This window comes from Chlorocebus sabaeus, chromosome 11 (assembly GCF_047675955.1).
Source record: "Chlorocebus sabaeus isolate Y175 chromosome 11, mChlSab1.0.hap1, whole genome shotgun sequence".
Taxonomy (NCBI): Eukaryota; Metazoa; Chordata; class Mammalia; order Primates; family Cercopithecidae; genus Chlorocebus; species Chlorocebus sabaeus.
This window is the reverse complement of record NC_132914.1, coordinates 107,818,721-107,835,813: the sequence shown is the minus strand read 5'-3', so window position 1 is coordinate 107,835,813 and position 17,093 is coordinate 107,818,721. Positions and strand designations below refer to the sequence as shown.

General features: G+C 49.7%; 1 protein-coding gene across 6 annotated transcripts in view; it reads left to right on the top strand.

The window, feature by feature from the left end:
- Nucleotides 1-2,671: 2,671 nt before the first annotated feature.
- HVCN1 (hydrogen voltage gated channel 1) overlaps nt 2,672-17,093 on the top strand; it is a 41,176-nt gene continuing 26,754 nt past the window's right edge. Inside the window, exons 1-3 of one of the 6 annotated variants that reach the window (XM_073021099.1) lie at nt 2,673-2,793; nt 3,797-3,880; nt 9,251-9,290. In XM_073021099.1, the coding sequence (XP_072877200.1) occupies nt 9,270-9,290 (21 nt within the window). In that variant the 5' untranslated portion in view covers nt 2,673-2,793; nt 3,797-3,880; nt 9,251-9,269. Of the gene's footprint in view, nt 2,794-3,114; nt 3,203-3,356; nt 3,418-3,796; nt 3,881-9,250; nt 9,291-14,554; nt 14,628-17,093 lie in introns of those variants that run through there. The other 5 variants (XM_008004704.3, XM_073021101.1, XM_037996535.2 and 2 more) reach the window with 5 other exon arrangements.

Genomic DNA, 17,093 nt, shown 5'->3' with positions numbered 1-17,093 from the left:
TAATATATTTCAGTTAGAGGTTAATGAAAATAAAACCAATTTTTTTCCCACCCAAGTTCATAGACCTCCTGGATTCTTTCTGTGGACCTTGGGTTACTCTTCCCTAAGTTTTTTTTTTTTTTTTCTTTTAGAGACAGGGTCTTGCTCTGTCACCAAGGCTGGAGTGCTGTGGTGCAACCATAGCTCACTGCAGCCTCGAACTCCTGGGCTCAAGGGATTCTCCCACCTCAGCCTCTTGAGTAGCTGGGACTACAGGGACACCACCATGCCCAGTTAATTTTTTAAAACTTCTTTTTTTTAGAAATGGGGTCTTGTTCTGTCACCAAGGCTCATCTTGAACTCCTGGGCTCAAGCAATCCTCCCACCTTAGCTTCCCAAAGTGCTCAGACTACAGGTGTGAGCCACCGTGCCCGGACTTCTGCCCTAAGTATTGTTGGCCTCACTTTCCCAACTAAAATGGGAGCTCACTAAGAACAAAGGCTATTCCTTCACCTTACACTTGGTAGCTTGAAAGGGCCTACCACACGGTAGGTGGTCATGTGTTAGTCTGTTAGGTCTTTTGGATTTTCTAGGTAGACAATCACATCGATTGCAAATGACAGTCTTTCTCTTTTCAATCTTTGTATTTCTTTTTTCTTGTCTTATTGCATTGACTGAGATCATTAATGAAATGTTGAATAGTAGCAATGGTGGAGGGCACCCCAATCTTATTATGCTCAATACTCATTAATTTATGCAATAGGAATGTAAAGTACCTACTACGGGTCAAATCCTGTGCCTGGGGATAACAATGTAACACATTTGAGATCTTTTCCTGTCCACTGAAATGTCTGAGCAGTAGCAGGATTTCAGTGAACACAACAATGCTGAGAACATCACCAAATTCTCCAGACTTGCTGAAGTGCTCCTTTGGGATCCTGGTTCCCAAAAAGTACGGACATAGGTCCCTGCTGGTGGCCCCAGGTTCCAGGCCATCAGTAAGGTTGGGAGCTGCAGACTTTCCCAGGGCCACTGCAATGCGGAGCAGAGGCAAGTACCCGGGGAGAAGACTGAGAGATGCCTCTGTAGGGGAAGGGATGGGGGAAGGCAGCCAGAGGATTGAGCCAGGCCAGGGGTTGAGCCTTGCCTTGCCTTAGCAGGGCCTGCTGAGGTCACCACCTGTCTACACTAAGGGTCTAACTACAGGCGAGACCAGATGTAAAGACAGAGGACTGCAACTTCCAGGTGTGCAACTAGGGGACGGGATACTTGTTCCCTTTCCCTTCCTCAACCAGAGGGGAGTGAACACAGAGGAGGGGCTGTCGGGAGCAGTCCCCACATCCTCTCTAGTCTGTCTAGCTGGCCCTGGAGGAGGAGGAGAATTTTTAATAAAATATAAGGAAGTTGAAGTTGAAAATGGACCAGACTATGCCTTAGGAACTAGCATAGGACTGTTGTAATCATACATGACTGAGAAGTCAGGAGATCCGACCAAAATATTTTTAAGAAAGCCTGCTGCAGGCTGGCTTTCTCATGCCTGTAATCCCAGCACTTTGGGAGGCCGAGGCAGGCGGATCACTTGAGGTCAGAAGTTCAAGACCAGACTGAACAACATGGAGAAACCCCATCTCTACTAAAAATACAAAAATTAGCCAAGCATGGTGGTGGGCACCTGTAATCTCAGCTACCCGGGAGGCTGAGGCAAGAGAATTGCTTGAACTCAGGAGGCAGAGGTTGCAGTGAGACAAGATCATGCCATTGCACTCCAGCCTGGGCCACAGAATGAGAATGTTGCCAGGTGCAGTGGCCCATGCCTGTAATCCCAGCACCTTGGGAAGCCAAGTCAGGCAGATCACTTGAGGTCAGGAGTTCAAGACCAGTCTGACCCACATCGTGAAACCCCGTCTCTACTAAAAATACAAAAATTAGTCGGGCATGGTGATGCTGGCCTGTAATCACAGCTACTCGGGAGGCTTGAGGCAGGAGAACTGCTTGAACCTGGGAGGTGGAGGTTGCAGTGAGCCAAGATCCCATCACTGCACTCCAGGCTGGGCGACACAGTGAGACTCCGTCTCAAAAAAAAAAAGAAAAGAAAGCCCAGCAGAATTGAGGAAAGCCGAGTCACTTGAAGCCGTGGAAACAATACCCCTATGGGAGGCAGAAGGATGCACCCCCCTACCAAGATATCCACATCCTAACCCCCGAAAACCTGTATGTTGCCTTAAGTGGCAAAGGGGAATTTGCACATGTGACTACGAGAAGGATCCTGAGCTGGAGAGATTAGCCTGGATTATCCAGGTGGATCCCATATAATCACAGGGCTCCTCAGAAGGGAGAAGGCGCTGTAACCGTGGAGGCAGAGGTGGATTGAGGCAGCCAAGGATCACAGGCACCTCTCCAGCCCGGAAAGGCAAGGAACACACTACCCTGGCGCCTCCAGAAGGCACAGCCCCATCCACACCTTGATTCTGGCCCTGTAGGACCCATCTGAGACTTCTGGCCTCCAGGGCTGTAAGGTAACACTTTTGTGTTAAGCCACTAGGTTTGTGGTGATCTGTTACAGCCGCATGAGAAAACTAACACAACCCCAAGGAGGTGAGCCTCTCCCCACAGCCCCGACCCAACCGGAAGGGAGAGGTGTGCAGAAGACGGCTCTGCAGGATGTTTGGGACAAATGGTCTCTGGGGAAAGACAGAAGCTAACAGAACTGATTCCACTGTGTGAACAGGGTACTGGGAGGGCCCACAGGGGAGGGACTTCAGAGCTGGGCCTGCACCAGAGTTGGCCAGGAGCAAGGCAGCCCAGGACAGGAAGGTTCGTTCTTGCCAGTACCATCCCATGAGCAGCCTCAGCGCCCCCGACCAAGAGAAGTCCTGAGGGCTGCGAGGTTGCTCCCTCCTTACAGCATGCTGCCCAGCCTCCACCCCTGCATGCAGAAACTATGCAGGGGACGAGCCCAAGGAATCAGGACACCCGGAGGCAGGGACGGCCCGGAGACGGTGGAATGGAGCAGAAGCCCCCCGAGAGGGGCTGGCGGGATGAATTCGCCCCGCTCCAGCCTGAGGAGGAAGGAAGTAGTTCCCTCCGCCCACCCTTCCCTTAGGCTGCTCCGGGGCAGGATTCTCGTGATCCGCGATTCGCTCCCACGGGCGGGACCTTTGTAACTGCGGGAGGCCCAGGACAGGCCCAGCCTGTGGGGCGGGAGGCAGTCGGGGTGAGGGAGGTAGGGACGAACGGGTGGACTGACCACAGGCAGGGACAAGGGGGCTGAGACCCGGGGAGAGGCCTAGACGCCCGCCGACGGTTGGGGGGCTGCGGGCAGTGGGGGCGGGGACGGCCCGGGCGGGGGCGGGGCCTGGTACGGGGCGGGGCGGGCCGGGCCGGACCTGCTCCGAGGCTCCCAGTCGCAGCGGTGACCGCGGGCGGGTGGGGCGCCGGGTAAGTGCTCGGGCCGGGCGGGGGGCGTACCCCGCTTGGCGTGCAGCCCTTTCTCCAAGACCCCCCAGTGCCCGATCCCTCTGAGAAGAGGGGACCCCCTCGCATCCCCGCTGTCCAGGCCTCGCCGCTGAGCCCCAGCAGGACCCCAGCCCTCGGTTGCCCTCGACTCTGGCGTGTCCCAGCGCGGGCGGCGCAGCCGGGCAGTGGTTCCTCTCGGCGAGGACTGGAGTCCAGGGGAGGGGGACGCGGGAGACGCCGGCCCCAGTGACCCCTCCCCCGATCCCGGAAAAGTGGTGGTGCGCGCCGCCCTGGGCCAGGTGCCTTCAGTTCTTCACACTCTGCGCAGCAGCCGCAGGTGACCATCGTCGTCTCTTAACAGGTGAAGAAGCCAAGACGCAGAGAGGCCAAGCCCCTTGCCTTGGGTCACACAGCCAAAGGAGGCAGAGCCAGATCTCACAACCAGGTCTGTGTCCCCTAAGTCCTCGGATGCATCGTCCCTGCCCTGCTGCCCTCCTGGGAGATTGTGGGAGAGAAGTAGGGGCAGAGGCAGTGCTGGGTGTCCCGGGAGAAGGCTGCAGTGAGCAGACCCAGCCATCCCTGAAGGAGGAGCCCCGGGGCAGCAAACCCTTCCCTGGAAACAGTTTAAAAACACCGACCTGTTGGAGACAGAGATGCTGAGGAACGAGCGTGGTTGGGGCCAAGGGAAACACCAAGACAGAGAGGGGAGAGTGGTTCCTTACTGCAACTCCCTCCAGGAACATTGCCCCCACCACTCTCACCAGTGCTAGGTGTGGGGGATCTTGCAGGCTCAGCTACGTGACTTAGCCTGTCTGTGCCTCAGTTTCCGCATCTGTGCCATGAGGTTAAGCATGTACCTACCTCTCAGGATTGCCAAGAAGATGACATAAGATGTTTGGTGTACAGGCTTAGCCCCCTGGCACCAGGTTACTACCAAAAGTTCATGGTTCCAGTGCCTGCTCCACCCTCCGTCGCGCCCCTCTGAGGGTAATTCTCTGTCCTGGGCGCCTTTAACTTCAGGTTGTTCAGGGCTATCTGAGATCTGCAAGATTTCCGGACAGCCCCACCAGCAACTAGGAGCTGCTTGAGTAAGACCAAGGTGAGGGGGCGGCAACTTCTCTGGCTCTGACTCCCCAGAGAGAAAGGCTGATAAGGGCAGGGTTTTGAAAATCTCTGGGCTGAGGTTTGCACAAGGTCCAGAGCTGCTCCGTGGCCCCCAGCCCTCCCCGCCACTGGTTTAGCAAGAAGAGGAAGCCAGAGTGTTCTTGTCCCCAAACTTGATCCTTTGCTAGTCACTGGGGCTTGGGCCCTGGGAGCTGTCATCCACCACCCTCCTCCTCCTCCCTTCCCCACAGTCTAGGCCAGCGACAAGGCCAAAGTATATCCTGAATCCGGCCACTCCTCCATCCCCTACTTCCACCCTGAGTCCAGGCTGCCAGCATCTCTTGCCTCCTCATCACACTTGACCCCTCACTCCTATCCAAATCCCTAGCATCGTCTGCCAAGCCCTCTCCATGATAAGGCTCTATGTGATTATTCTCGATTCTTCTCTCCAGCCACTGTCCTGTACACTGCTGTCCCCAGCCTCCTCCTCCTAAGTTCTCCACTCTCTCAGGGGCTGTACACAGCACACATGCTCTTCCTTTTCCCAGGAATGCTCTTCTCTGCAATCTGTGACATACTCCCTTGTAATTCAGGGGACACCTTAAATGTCACGTTGTCCCCGACCACCCCACCTAAAGAGACCCCGCCTGCTCCCTGGCCCCTTACTGTGGCTGGTTGGCTTTCCAGTGCTTAGCTGGGGATGTGGTCTGTCTTGTATATTTCCTTGCTTCCTTGTTTGTCTCCCAGGTAACATGTCAGTCTACCAGCATCCTGACCTTGCCCTTGCCCTTGCCTCTTCACCTTGGATTTCCCAGAACCTGGGAAATCAGTGCCTGGCACCTAGGAAAGACGCAGATACTTTTGTACAGTTGCAGGCAATGTGTCAGCCATCAGCCTACTTTTCTTCTCATTGCTTGACAGCATTTTTTTCTCCTGTTTCTACATAGACCTCAGAATTATCATTCCTCCCAAGAGCCCACTGCCTTCCTCAGCTTTTCCCTAAAGTAGGGCTTGAGGGTTGAGGGCCACTTCCAGGTTTTAACCATACTATTCAACTTAGCTATAAATATCATTGTCCATATTGTGCATGTTTTTGGCTATCAAATGACTTCTTGGAGATACAGTTTCCTAACTGAGGCGTGCAAGTCAAGGATGGGATCATTTTGAAGGCACTTACCTCTTGTGACCAGGTACCTATTTAGAAAAATCATCTCCAGGAATGCGTGCACGTTTCCCTGCAGCTCTGCAAGCATTGGGTTTTACCCTTTTTATTTGTTTTGGCTAGTTTAATGGAGAAGGGCATGGTAGTTTTACATTTTCTGTTGTTTGAATTGCTGAAGCTGAGTGTTTCCTGCATGTGTGCTAGTTCTAGTTCCTGTCTTGCAAAGGAAGGAAATCTCCAGGGTACCTTAATTCTTCCCTTCACCTCCTCTTGTGGTGATGATTCCACTTGAGCCCCTCTCGTGAGAACAGGTTGAGGATCCCAGGGGGCTGGTATGGGGACATACAAAGCTGAGCTCTGCTAGGTCCAAAAGCTGCCCTGCCAGTCAACCAGCGAGAAACTCTAAGAGTCCCTTGCACCCTCAGCATGTAACTGTGGGGAGAGAAAGAACTTTTTTAAAGTTTTCTTGAAAGTTTATTTCAAAATAATTTTTTAGAATTAGGCCAGGCACGGTGGCTAATGCCTGTAATTCCAGCACTTTAGGAGGCTGAGGCAACGGATCGCTTGAGGTCAGGAATTTGAGACTAGCCTGGCTAACAATGGCAAAACCCTGTCTCTATTAAAAATACAAAACAAGATTTAGCTGAGCATGGTAGTGGGCACCTATAATCCCAGCTACTCAGGAGACTGAAGCAAGAGATTCGCTTGAACCTGGGAGACAGAGGTTGCAGTGAGCCAAGATCATACCACTGCATTCCAGCCTAGGCAATAGAACGAGATGCCGTCTCAGGGGAAAAAAAAAAATGTATAGAAGTTACATAGATAAGGTGCAATGGCTCACGCCTATAATCCCAACACCATGGGAGGCTGAGGCAGGAGGATCGCTTGAACTCAGGAGTTTGAGGCCAGCCTGGACAACATAGTGAGACCCCCCCCTTCCTACAAAAATTAGCTGGACCTGGTAGTGTGTGCCTATAGTCCCAGTTACTCAGGAGGCTAAGGCGGGAGGATCCCTTGAGTCCAGGAGTTTGAGGCTGCAGTGAGCACTGATCGCACCACTGCATTCTAGCCAGGGTGACAGAGTGAGACCCCAACTCCAAAAAAGCAAAACAACAACAAAAAACAAAAACAAAAACAAAAAAACAAAGGGTGCAACGAATAACCTTGCAGGGTTATTCGTTGAAGCACTGAGGTGGGAGGAGATTGGAAACAACCATAGGTGTCCATCACTAGTGAGATTAAACACATTCCTGCAGGGGACTCCTGTGCAGCCGTGACAAGGCGTGCACTTCATGCAGGATGCACTGGCATAGAACCACCTCTGAGATACTGTGTTAGTCTTCTGTGGCTGCTGTAACAAATGGCCACAAGCTTGGTAGCTTAAGATAACACATTTATTATGCTGCAGTTCTGGAGGCCAAAAGTCCACAATCCGTCTCAGTGGGCTCAAGTCAAGGTATGGGCATGACTGTGTTGCTGCTGCAGGCTCTGGGGAAGAATCTGTTTGCTTGCCTTCCCAACTTCTAGAAGGGCCCACATGCCTTGGATTGAGGCCCCATCCTCCATCTTTTAAAGCATCAAATCTTCAGATCTTTCTGACTCCAGCCTCTGCTTCTGTCCTCACAATCTCTTCTTCTGCCTCCACTTATCAAAGACTCCTCTGATGACATTGGGTCCACTAGGATAATCCAGAATCATTCCCGCCATCTTGAGAGCTGCAACTTAATCATATCTGCAAAATTCTTTTTGCTATGTAAAGTAATATACAAGTTCAGAGATTAGGGCATGTGCATCTTTGAGGGGGAGCGTTATTTTGCCTACCGCACCCTAAAAGGGAAATAAGATTCAGAGCAGTATGTGGGTTCACATTTGTTTACAAAAAAAAAATAGAAGGTTGGGGGAGAGTGTGTACTCATGTGCTTATGAGGGCATAGAATACTCCAGAAGGCGACGTAGGAAACCGGTCAGAGCGACCGCTTCTGGGAAGGAGAACGGGTAGAGGGGAGATTGACTCGTCATAGAATATCTTTTTATATAATTTAAATTTTTTACTACATGCATAGATCACCTATGTTAAAAATAATGTTTTAAAGCAACATCTACTCATTGTAAAAGTTCACACCTCCCAGAAGCAGAGAAAAGCCCTACACCCTTTTCTTCCAAAAATAACCACTGCGAAGAGTGATCCTTACGGACCAAAAAAAAAAAGCATCTCTATTTCTTTTGAGTTAGATGGGGTCATCCTGTAGACTCTGCTGTAATGTGACTCCTCTGCTTGCTCTGTGGCTGGCGTCTTTCCACGTCCTTATGTGAATACTCAAACAGCACTAGCAGCTCCTGCTGCTCAGAGGTGCATTCACTGATGTGGCTGGTGGTGGATGTTCAGAAGGTTTTACTGCTTTTCAGAGCAACCCCAACACTGTAATATCTGTCTTTTTTTAATTGGAGTGAAATTCACATGATGTAAAGTTAACCGTTTTGAAGTGACTAATTCAGTGGCATTTAGTACGTTTCACAGTGTGCAGCGTTCACCCTCTATCAGAATATTTTCATTGTTTTTCTTTGTATTAAAATTAAATCATTTTTCTTTTTTAAAAATACCTTGTTAGCTGCATGGAACATTTTTGTCACCCCAAAAGGGAGCCCCCCGCTAAGCCATTAAGCAGTCACTCCCCATTCTTCCCTTCTTCCAGCCCCTGGCAACCACCAGTCTGCTTGTTCTGTTCTGGACATTTCATATCCTGTTCTGGACATTTCATATCAATGGAATCATAAAATATGTGACATTTTATGTCTGGCTTTTTTCACTTAGCATGGTATCTTTGAGTTTCATCTACATTGTAATATGTATCAGTACTTTCTCTGGCTCTCTGTTGTTTTTTTTTTTTTTTTTTAAGATGGAGTCTTGTTCTGTCACCCAGGCTGGAGTGCAGTGGCACGATCTCAGCTCACTGCAACCTCTACCTCCTGGGTTCAAGTGATTCTCCTGCCTCAGCCTCCCAAGTAGCTGGGATTACAGGTCCCCACCACCATGCCCAGCTAATTTTTGTATGTTTAGTACAGATGAGGTTTCACCATGTTGGCCAGGCTGGTCTCAAACTCCTGACCTCAGGTGATCCATCCACCTCAGCCTCCCAAAGTGCTGGGATTACAAGTGTGAGCCACCACACCTGGCCCCCTTCATTTCTTTGTAGGGCTGAATAAAGTTCCATTGTGTGGATAGACCCATTTTGTTGATCCATTCATCCGTTGATGGACAAGTAGGTTGTTTCTACCTTTTGGCTTTTGAGAATAATGCTGTGAAAAGCTATGAACTTTTGTGTACAAATAAGTGTTTGTACACAGGACTCAAAGTCCCTGTTTCAGCTCATTTGGCTCTATATCCAGGATGTATGCCCTCCTACATACACTTTGTACTTTACACTAATTTCAGGCACAGTTAAAACTAAACTAACTTAAAACTAATTTGTCAGAAAGAATTGCAGAGCAAATACCAAGGTAGATGGCAGCAGGATGATAGATCTGGACAAATGTCTTCTTATTTTTCAGATCCAGAGGCAACAGGGACATGGCCACCTGGGACGAAAAGGTAAATGAATTCTGTGGTCTTGCAGCATTAGAGGATATCCTAACCTTGAGAGGATAATTCTGTTTGGTGTTTCAAACAGGAGAGGGAGAACCACCTGTTTAGATGTTTCCACTATACTGAAATATTTAAAATCACAATGATGAAAAGCTATAAAAGGACTTCACAAAACCTCCAAGTAGCCTGATATTCCACATCAGACCATTTGAATCCCAGGCCTGCATGTTAATAACTATGTGCGTTTTTTGTTTTTTGTTTTTTTTGTTTTTTTTGTTTTGAGATGGAGTTTCACCCTTGTTGCCCAGGCTGGAGTGCAATGGTGCGATCTCAGCTCACCGCAACCTCTGTCCCCCAGGTTCAAGTGATTCTCCTGCCTCAGCCTCTCGAGTTGCTGGGATTACAGGCATGCACCACCACACCCGGCTAACTTTGTATTTTTCGTAGAGATGGGGTTTCTCCATGTGGGTCAGGCTGGTCTCGAACTGTGCATGTTAATAACTATGTGTCCTTAGGCACAAAATAACTGTGCCCTTCAATTCCCTGAGCCTCAGTTTCCTTATCTGGAAAATAGTGAAAAGATTATTTGCCACCCCTGCCCTTGAAGGATTGTTGGGAAGATTTGATAATACAATGGTCTCAGAATGTTAGGCAAGTACTGAGCCCATAACAGGGCTTGGGCACAGAGAAGTAAAGTCACTTCTCCAAGATCACACAGCTAGAAAGTGGCAGAAATGGGATTTCACACCAGGCGTGGTGGCTCATGTCTGTAATCCTAGCACTGTGGGAGGCCAAGGTGGGCAAATCACTTGAGGTCAGGAGTTCAAGACGAGCCTGGTCAACATGGCAAAACCCCATCTCTACAAAAATACAAAAATTAGCCAGGCGTGGTGGCATGCACCTGTAATCCCAGCTACTGGAGAGGCTGAGGCAGGAGAATCGCTTGAGCTTAGGAGGCAGAGGCGCGGTGGCTCATGCCTGTAATTCCAGCACTTTGGGAGGCCAAGGTAGGTGGATCACCTGAGGTCAGGAATTTGAGACCAGCCTGGCCAACATGGTGAAACCCCATCTTTACTGATAATACAAAAATTAGCCAGGCATCATGACGCACACCTCTAATCCCAGCTGCTTAGGAGGCAGGAGAATCACTTGAACCTGGGAGGCGGAGGCTGCAGTGAGCCAAGATCGCGCCATTGCACTCCATCCTGAGTGACAAGAGCAAAACTCCATCTCCAAAAAAAACAGAAATTGGGATTTCAACCTGGCCTGACTCCAGAGGAAATGCTTTCCTCCTGTATCTTGTGGCCATCTCGAGTAGGAAATAGACTGTTTTTGATATCTGAGGCGCAGGTTTGTTGGATTTGGGGGCATTGGTTGTGAAGATTGGGGGCGAGGTAGAAAGGAAGTGTTGACTTTCACATCAGCTGTTCATCTTGAGGTTCTGGGGACCTGGCCAGGCCAAGCTGGCAAGGGCAGAGCAGGAAGCTCAGGGCAGCAGCAGGGGTGAGTGGGGCAGTCTGAGAAGCAAATGTGAGGGTCAGAATGACCACAGGATGGCGATGATGGTGATTGTGTGTTTCATCAAATTGATGACCCCGGTAACTGTAAGTTAGGAGCCCCAGGAGCTCCAGGTATCCATAAGAGAGTCAGCATGGAAGAAAGGTTAAGTGGGAACTGTTCATGCTTTTCCTTCATTTGTAGTTCCCTATTAAATTAGGCAAACCAAAAGAACATTCAGAAATGCTTAATGCCGATTAGACTGTGATGAAACCAGCTCACTCATACATAGCACGGGGAACTGGGTTAACCCATGCCACTGTTCTAGACACAAAATTTGACCATGTATATCAAGAATCTTGAAAATTCCCATATTCAAGCCTGGTCATCTCACTTATGGGAAAAGAACCCATAAAAAATAAAAAGTACAATTTATGGCACCATGTTTCTTAGCACATGAGACAACACTGTAGATGCACCTTATTTTATGTACTATGAAGAAAAAAAGCGAAACAAGCATGTGCTGCCATTTACTGTGATTAAAAGTAACACAAGCCTGAAACCAGTCAATTGTCAGGCCCAGCTGGATTTCAGAGACATTAAAATGTGAGAAAACGTGGTCTTAGGATTGGATTAAAAACATCCAAAATGGTTTAAAAAACATGCAAAATGCAATAATGAGACCATTTGGCTCCTTGGTAAGTTTCCTGGTCTCTGAACAGGTGTGAATCTGATGCATATAGTGGTAGAAAATAAGATAGGAAATTGTCTGTTGTCTTTTTTTGTTTTGTTTTTTGAGATAGGGCCTGGTTCTGTCTTCCAGGCTGGAGTGCAGTGGCATGATCTTGGCTCACTGCAACCTCTGCCTCCTGGGTTCAAATGGTTCTTGGGCCTCAGCCACCCTAGTAACTGGAATTACAGGCGTGCACCACCATCCCCAGCTAATTTTTTTGTGTTTTTGGTAGAGACAGGGTTTCTCCATGTTGGCCAGGCTAGTCCCGAACTCCTGGCCTGAAGTAATCCACCTGCCTCAGCCTCCCGAAGTGCTAGAATTACAGGCATGAGCCACCGCACCTGGGCCACTGTCTTTGATTATAATTGTAAAAGATATAGACATGTGGGAGAGAAAGAGGTAGACAGGTAGATGACACATAAGTTTGGTGTGCTGGGATTGTTATGAATTTATTTCCCTTTCTTTTCCTCTTTTCACAATAGTAATACTAAAAGAAATAGATCAAGGCTAAAGATCTGTTCATGGGGTAAAAGGTAGCAGGTCAAACTGGGAGTATGCATTTGAGTCTGGGGGTTCCAAATGAGGCTGGGGGTTGCAGGAACGAGTTGGTGGGGTGAGGGCCTTGTCAGAAGCCCATACCAGGGTATAGGGACAGCAAGGGAAGTAGAGATTGAAATACAGGACCAGGGACACACCTTAGGGAACTCCCAGGGCCTGGAGCCTGTGTGTCGTCACACAGAGGCTAGCCTGGGAGGGCGTTGTCAGCAGGGCATCGTTGGGGGCTGGGGAAAGGGCCAGGACCACTTGTGGCAAATAAGCCTCTTACTGGTTTGAAGAACATGTTCTTTTTCATGATCTGCCCTTATGGAATTAATTGTGTTTTGGAAAAAAGTTGTCTTAATGAGATTGCTTTTAGAATTTTTTGAGTGTTAGCTCTCCTAGTTTCTGAGAGCAGAACAGCTGTGTTGGGAGAGAGACTGGTGGGGTTTTGTAGCCATGGTGCAGACCTGGCTTGCAGTTCTGCTGAGATAGGCTCACCGGCCCTCCTCAGAGCCCCTCTCTGCCCGCTTCCACCTCCCAGAGCCTCAGTTTTCCTCTTTTGTAAAATGGGAATGATCACACTACCTCACAGAGTTGAGGTGAGGGTTAAACAAGATTGCATGTGGAAAGCGCTTAGCTGGGTGCCTGGCTCCAGCCTGCATTTAAGACATAGGAGCTGCTGGCTCTGTCATGAGGATGAACCGCTTTTCAGCCATCAGCTGACCTTGTTCCTCAGCACAGGTGACTGCACTCAGCAGCCACCTCTGGAGAACTTAAGAGCCAGGTGTGTGTAGAAATCCCTGCAACGACTGGGCTCATTTCGTGTGAGGCATGCAGAAACGCCCGGTTCAGCTGGGATTCCTTACCTCGGCCGCACATCGACCACCCCAGCACCCAGACCACAACCAGATGGGTTGAATTGGAAGCTCTGAGCCCAGGACTCAGGTTTTGGGGTGCCTTAAAGCTGCCAGGTGATTCCAACATGCAGCCTCGCCTGGGTAGCCCCTCCCTGTGCAGAAGGAGGAAAGAGAAATAGCTGAGCTGTGTGTCCTGTGGTTTCCATGGCCAAAGCATCACTAGACATTGGCTCAGGCAACCTAGTCACACGGTGGCAGCTCTACATTTCTACCTGGGTAACTTTTTCCTTTTTCTTTCTACACTTTTGTAAAACAAATTGCATAGTCCCTGCTCCTGGTTGACATGACTGATGTCACAGGCTTGGAGCAGACTCCCTTCTCAGTCATTCCCAGGGAAATAGGCAGAGTGTGTCCCCCTAAAACTGTCTTTAAACTCAACCCATTGGCGGGTCCTGAAATCCATTGAGTGGGCTACAATCAACCTTTTAAGAAATGAAATAGGGCTGGGTGCATTGGCTCACACCTGTAATCCCAGCACTTTGGGAGGCCGAGGCAGGTGGATCACTTGAGGTCAGGAGTTTGAGACCAGCCTGGGTAACATGGAGAAACCCCATCTCTACTAAAAATACAAAAAATTAGCTAGGCATGGTGGTGCACGTCTGTAGTTTCAACTACTTCTGGGGCTGAGGTGGGAGGATCTCTTCAGCCCAGGTGGTTGAGGCTGCAGTGAGTCCTAATCATGCCACTGCCCTCAAGCCTGGGTGGCAGAGTGAGACCCTGTCTCAAAAAAAAAAAAAAAAAAAGAAAAAGAAAAGAAAAGAAAAGTAAATAGAACAAAATGGAAAATAAGATCTCCTCACATAGTAACTTTAGGGCTAGTTATAGAATGTGTGTACACAAGTCAGTGTGTACTGAGAGGCAGGGTATGAAACATGATTTCTTATTGAGAAACACTGCTCCCAACTCCCTGCCTAGCACGAGGCTTTGCCGGCTGTGAGGAAGGTGCAGGGCTGGGCGGTGTTCATGAGGGGTCCTGCAGGAGGAGGGGCGCTGGGCTGGGCAGCCTGGGTTGGAATCCTAGCCTTGCTTCTCACTGGCTGTGTGACCTGGGGCAAGTCACTGGCCTCTCTGTTCTCAGTCTCCTCATCCATAAACAGAGACATTGCAGTCCCTGCCCCATGGGCTTGTTACGGTATGTTAATGAAGGTCTTTGCACAGAGCTCAGAAAATATTAAATAGCAGGTATTCTAGGGATAGTTGCAATGATTACAGTTCCCACTCCTGTAAATATGTCCCATTAGTCTGCATGCAGCCCTGCCATCATCTCACCAGGCTGAGCAGCTCACCTATCAAGGCAGGAGGGTTCCTAACCCTATAGAAAAAGGAGAGAGCTGGGGACCATGGCTTTAGGGGGACCTGGGCCACCAGCTAAACCCCTCAGCCTGTAAGCAGCCCGTCCTGCCAGAGCTGATCAGCTGTCACGGTGGCTGTTTTCATGAACCTCAGACTTCCTCCCCACCCTAGAGAAGGAAAAGTTTCTACACTTATTTAGAGACTTCCCTGATTTTAAAAATAGGCCTTCCTCAGAACACAGATCCCCTGGGGCAGGAGGGGAGAAGTGCTGGGGCAGCTGAGCTTGCTGCTTGGAGTCCTCTTGCCTCCCCACAGAGAAGAGATTTGTTCAGGGGTTTCATTCCAGCTTCCACCATCCAGGAGGTATGTTCAGCAGGAGCCTGCGGTCTGCCAGGCACAGAGGTCATGCTGTGAACAGTTGGGCCACATGAGAGTGTGATGGGAAAGGCCTGGCCGGCTCCTGAGAGCTGGGACGAAGAAGATAGAGGACAGGGTGAGAGGGGGTTGCACATTCTACGCAAAAGAAGTCACGTGTGCAAAGGCCCTGTGGTTGGAGAAACCAGCCAAGTATGAAAGGCTCAAAGGAGACAGTATGGCCAGAGTGGGGAGAGAGGTGAGAGGGAAGGTCAGCTGGGCAGATAGAGGCTACAGCGTGCAAACAGGAGTGAACTTCTGGAAGGCATTGGTGTCTCTCTTTTTTTTTTTTTTTTTTTTTTTTTTTTTTAAAGAGACAAGGTCTCGCTCTATCACCCAGGCTGGAGTGCAGTGACGCGATCATAGCTCACTGCAGCCTCGACATTCTGGGCTCAAGTGATCCCCCTCTCTTAGTCTCCCAAGTAACTGGGACTGCAGGCGAGCACCACCACACCTAGTTAACTTTTAGATTTTTTTGTAGAGATGGGGGTCTCACTCTGTTGCCCAGGCTGGTCTTGAACTCCTGAACTCACGGATCCTCCCTCCTCTGCCTCCCAAAGTGCAAGGATTACTGCACTTTGAGTGAGTGACTGCACTCAGCCAAAAGTTTTAAATAAGGGAGTGTGGCAGGGTCCCCGAGACCCTGTGCCCAGCATCAGTGACTCACTAGGAGGACCTGTGGGACTCGCATGCAGATGCGTTCCTGGTGCAGATTAATTACCATGAAAGGATTGAAATTAAAATCAGTAAAGGGAAAAGGCACGTGGGGTGAAGTTCAGAAGAAACCTGGCGCAAGCTTCCAGAGCCCTCTCCTGGGTTGGAGGCAGAGGTCCTAGGAGTCACAATTCCTCCAGCAGAGAATTGTGCTTGTGACATCTTGTGACAAGATGTGTGAAGTGTTTGCTAGCAGAGCAGTTCATTAGAGACCCAATGCCCAGAGTTTTCACTAGAGCTGGGCACAGAGGCACCCTCTGCCTGGCACTTAGAAAAGTTCCAGACTCTCCAAAGGAAAGTAGGAGTTCAGCATAAACCATGCTGTTTCCACAAGCAGTCTAGGCACAGTGAGCTGCTCTTATCAGGGAATGGTGGGAATTTTCCAGAAGTCCACGTTCCCAGATGCCAGTGGAGGCTAGGCAGGCCTGTCTGAGGAAGGCAGCCTCAGGCCTGCTGGGCTGGCCCTTTTCTGCACGGGGAGTGATGTAGTCATGCTTGGAGGGATGCTCTCCTGCAGCTGCTAGAGAATGCAGCAGGGAAGGAGAGAGCAGAGAGGAGCTGCGACAGCCTCCAAGTGAGGTGGGGAGTTGGCCAGGGCAGTGGCAGAGGGTGGGGGAAGTAGGTGGCAGATCAGGGGTCACTTAGTTGCCGAAATGCACCAGGCTTAGTGCTGGATAGGGCTATAGAGGAGGGTGAGTGAAGCTAGGACAGGGGACAACTGCCCTGGCCCTGCCTGGGTGGCGTTAAGACCCTGGACCAGGAAGCAGCACACCTGGCTGCAAGTCTATGGACTGTCCACTGACAGGTGGTGGTTACCGTGTTGCAGGCCTCAGTTTGCTCCTCTGCTAAGGGAGGTAAGACTGTATCTCAGAACCTTGATCCCATCTCTTATTTATTTTATTGTTATTATTATTGAGATAGAATCTTGCTCTATTGTCCTGGCTGGAGTGCAATGGCTTGATCTTGGCTCACTGCAACCTCCATCCCCCAGGTTCAAGCGATTCTCATGCCTCAGCCTCCCAAGTAGCTGGGATTATAGGCATGCACCACCCCCACCCCCACCTAATTTTTGTATTTTTAGTAGAGATAGAGTTTCACCATGTTGGCCAGGCTGGTCTTGAACTCCTGGGCTCAAGCCAGCCACCTGCCTCAGCCTCCCAAAGTGCTGGGATTACAGGCATGAGTCACCACTCCCAGTCCCATCTCTTAAAATATCATTTTTGTTACTTAAAAAAAAAAATCTACTTTTCTGCCATTTTTTTCTCCGTGTTGGCAGAGGAAAGAACAAAGCTGGTGAACTTGAGTTCCTGTGCGGGCTTCATCACTTATGATTTTATGTTTTTTTGTTTTTTTGTTTATTTTGAGGTGGAGTCTTGCCCTGTCACCCAGGCTGGAGTGCAGTGGCGCAATCTTGGCTCACTGCAACCTCTGCCTCCCAGGTTTGAGTGATTCCTCTGCCTCAGACTCCCAAGTAGCTGGGACTACAGGCACGTGCCACCACGCCTGGCTAATTTTTGTATTTTTAGTAGAGATGGGGTTTCCCCATGTTGGCCAGGCTGGTCCTGAACTCCTGACCTCAGGTGATCCACCAACCTTAGCCTCCCAAAGCGCTGGGATTACAGGTATGAGCTACTGCACCCAGCCTTGTATTTGTTTTTTAACAACTCTACATGAACATATGTATAGCATAATAAAACAGCA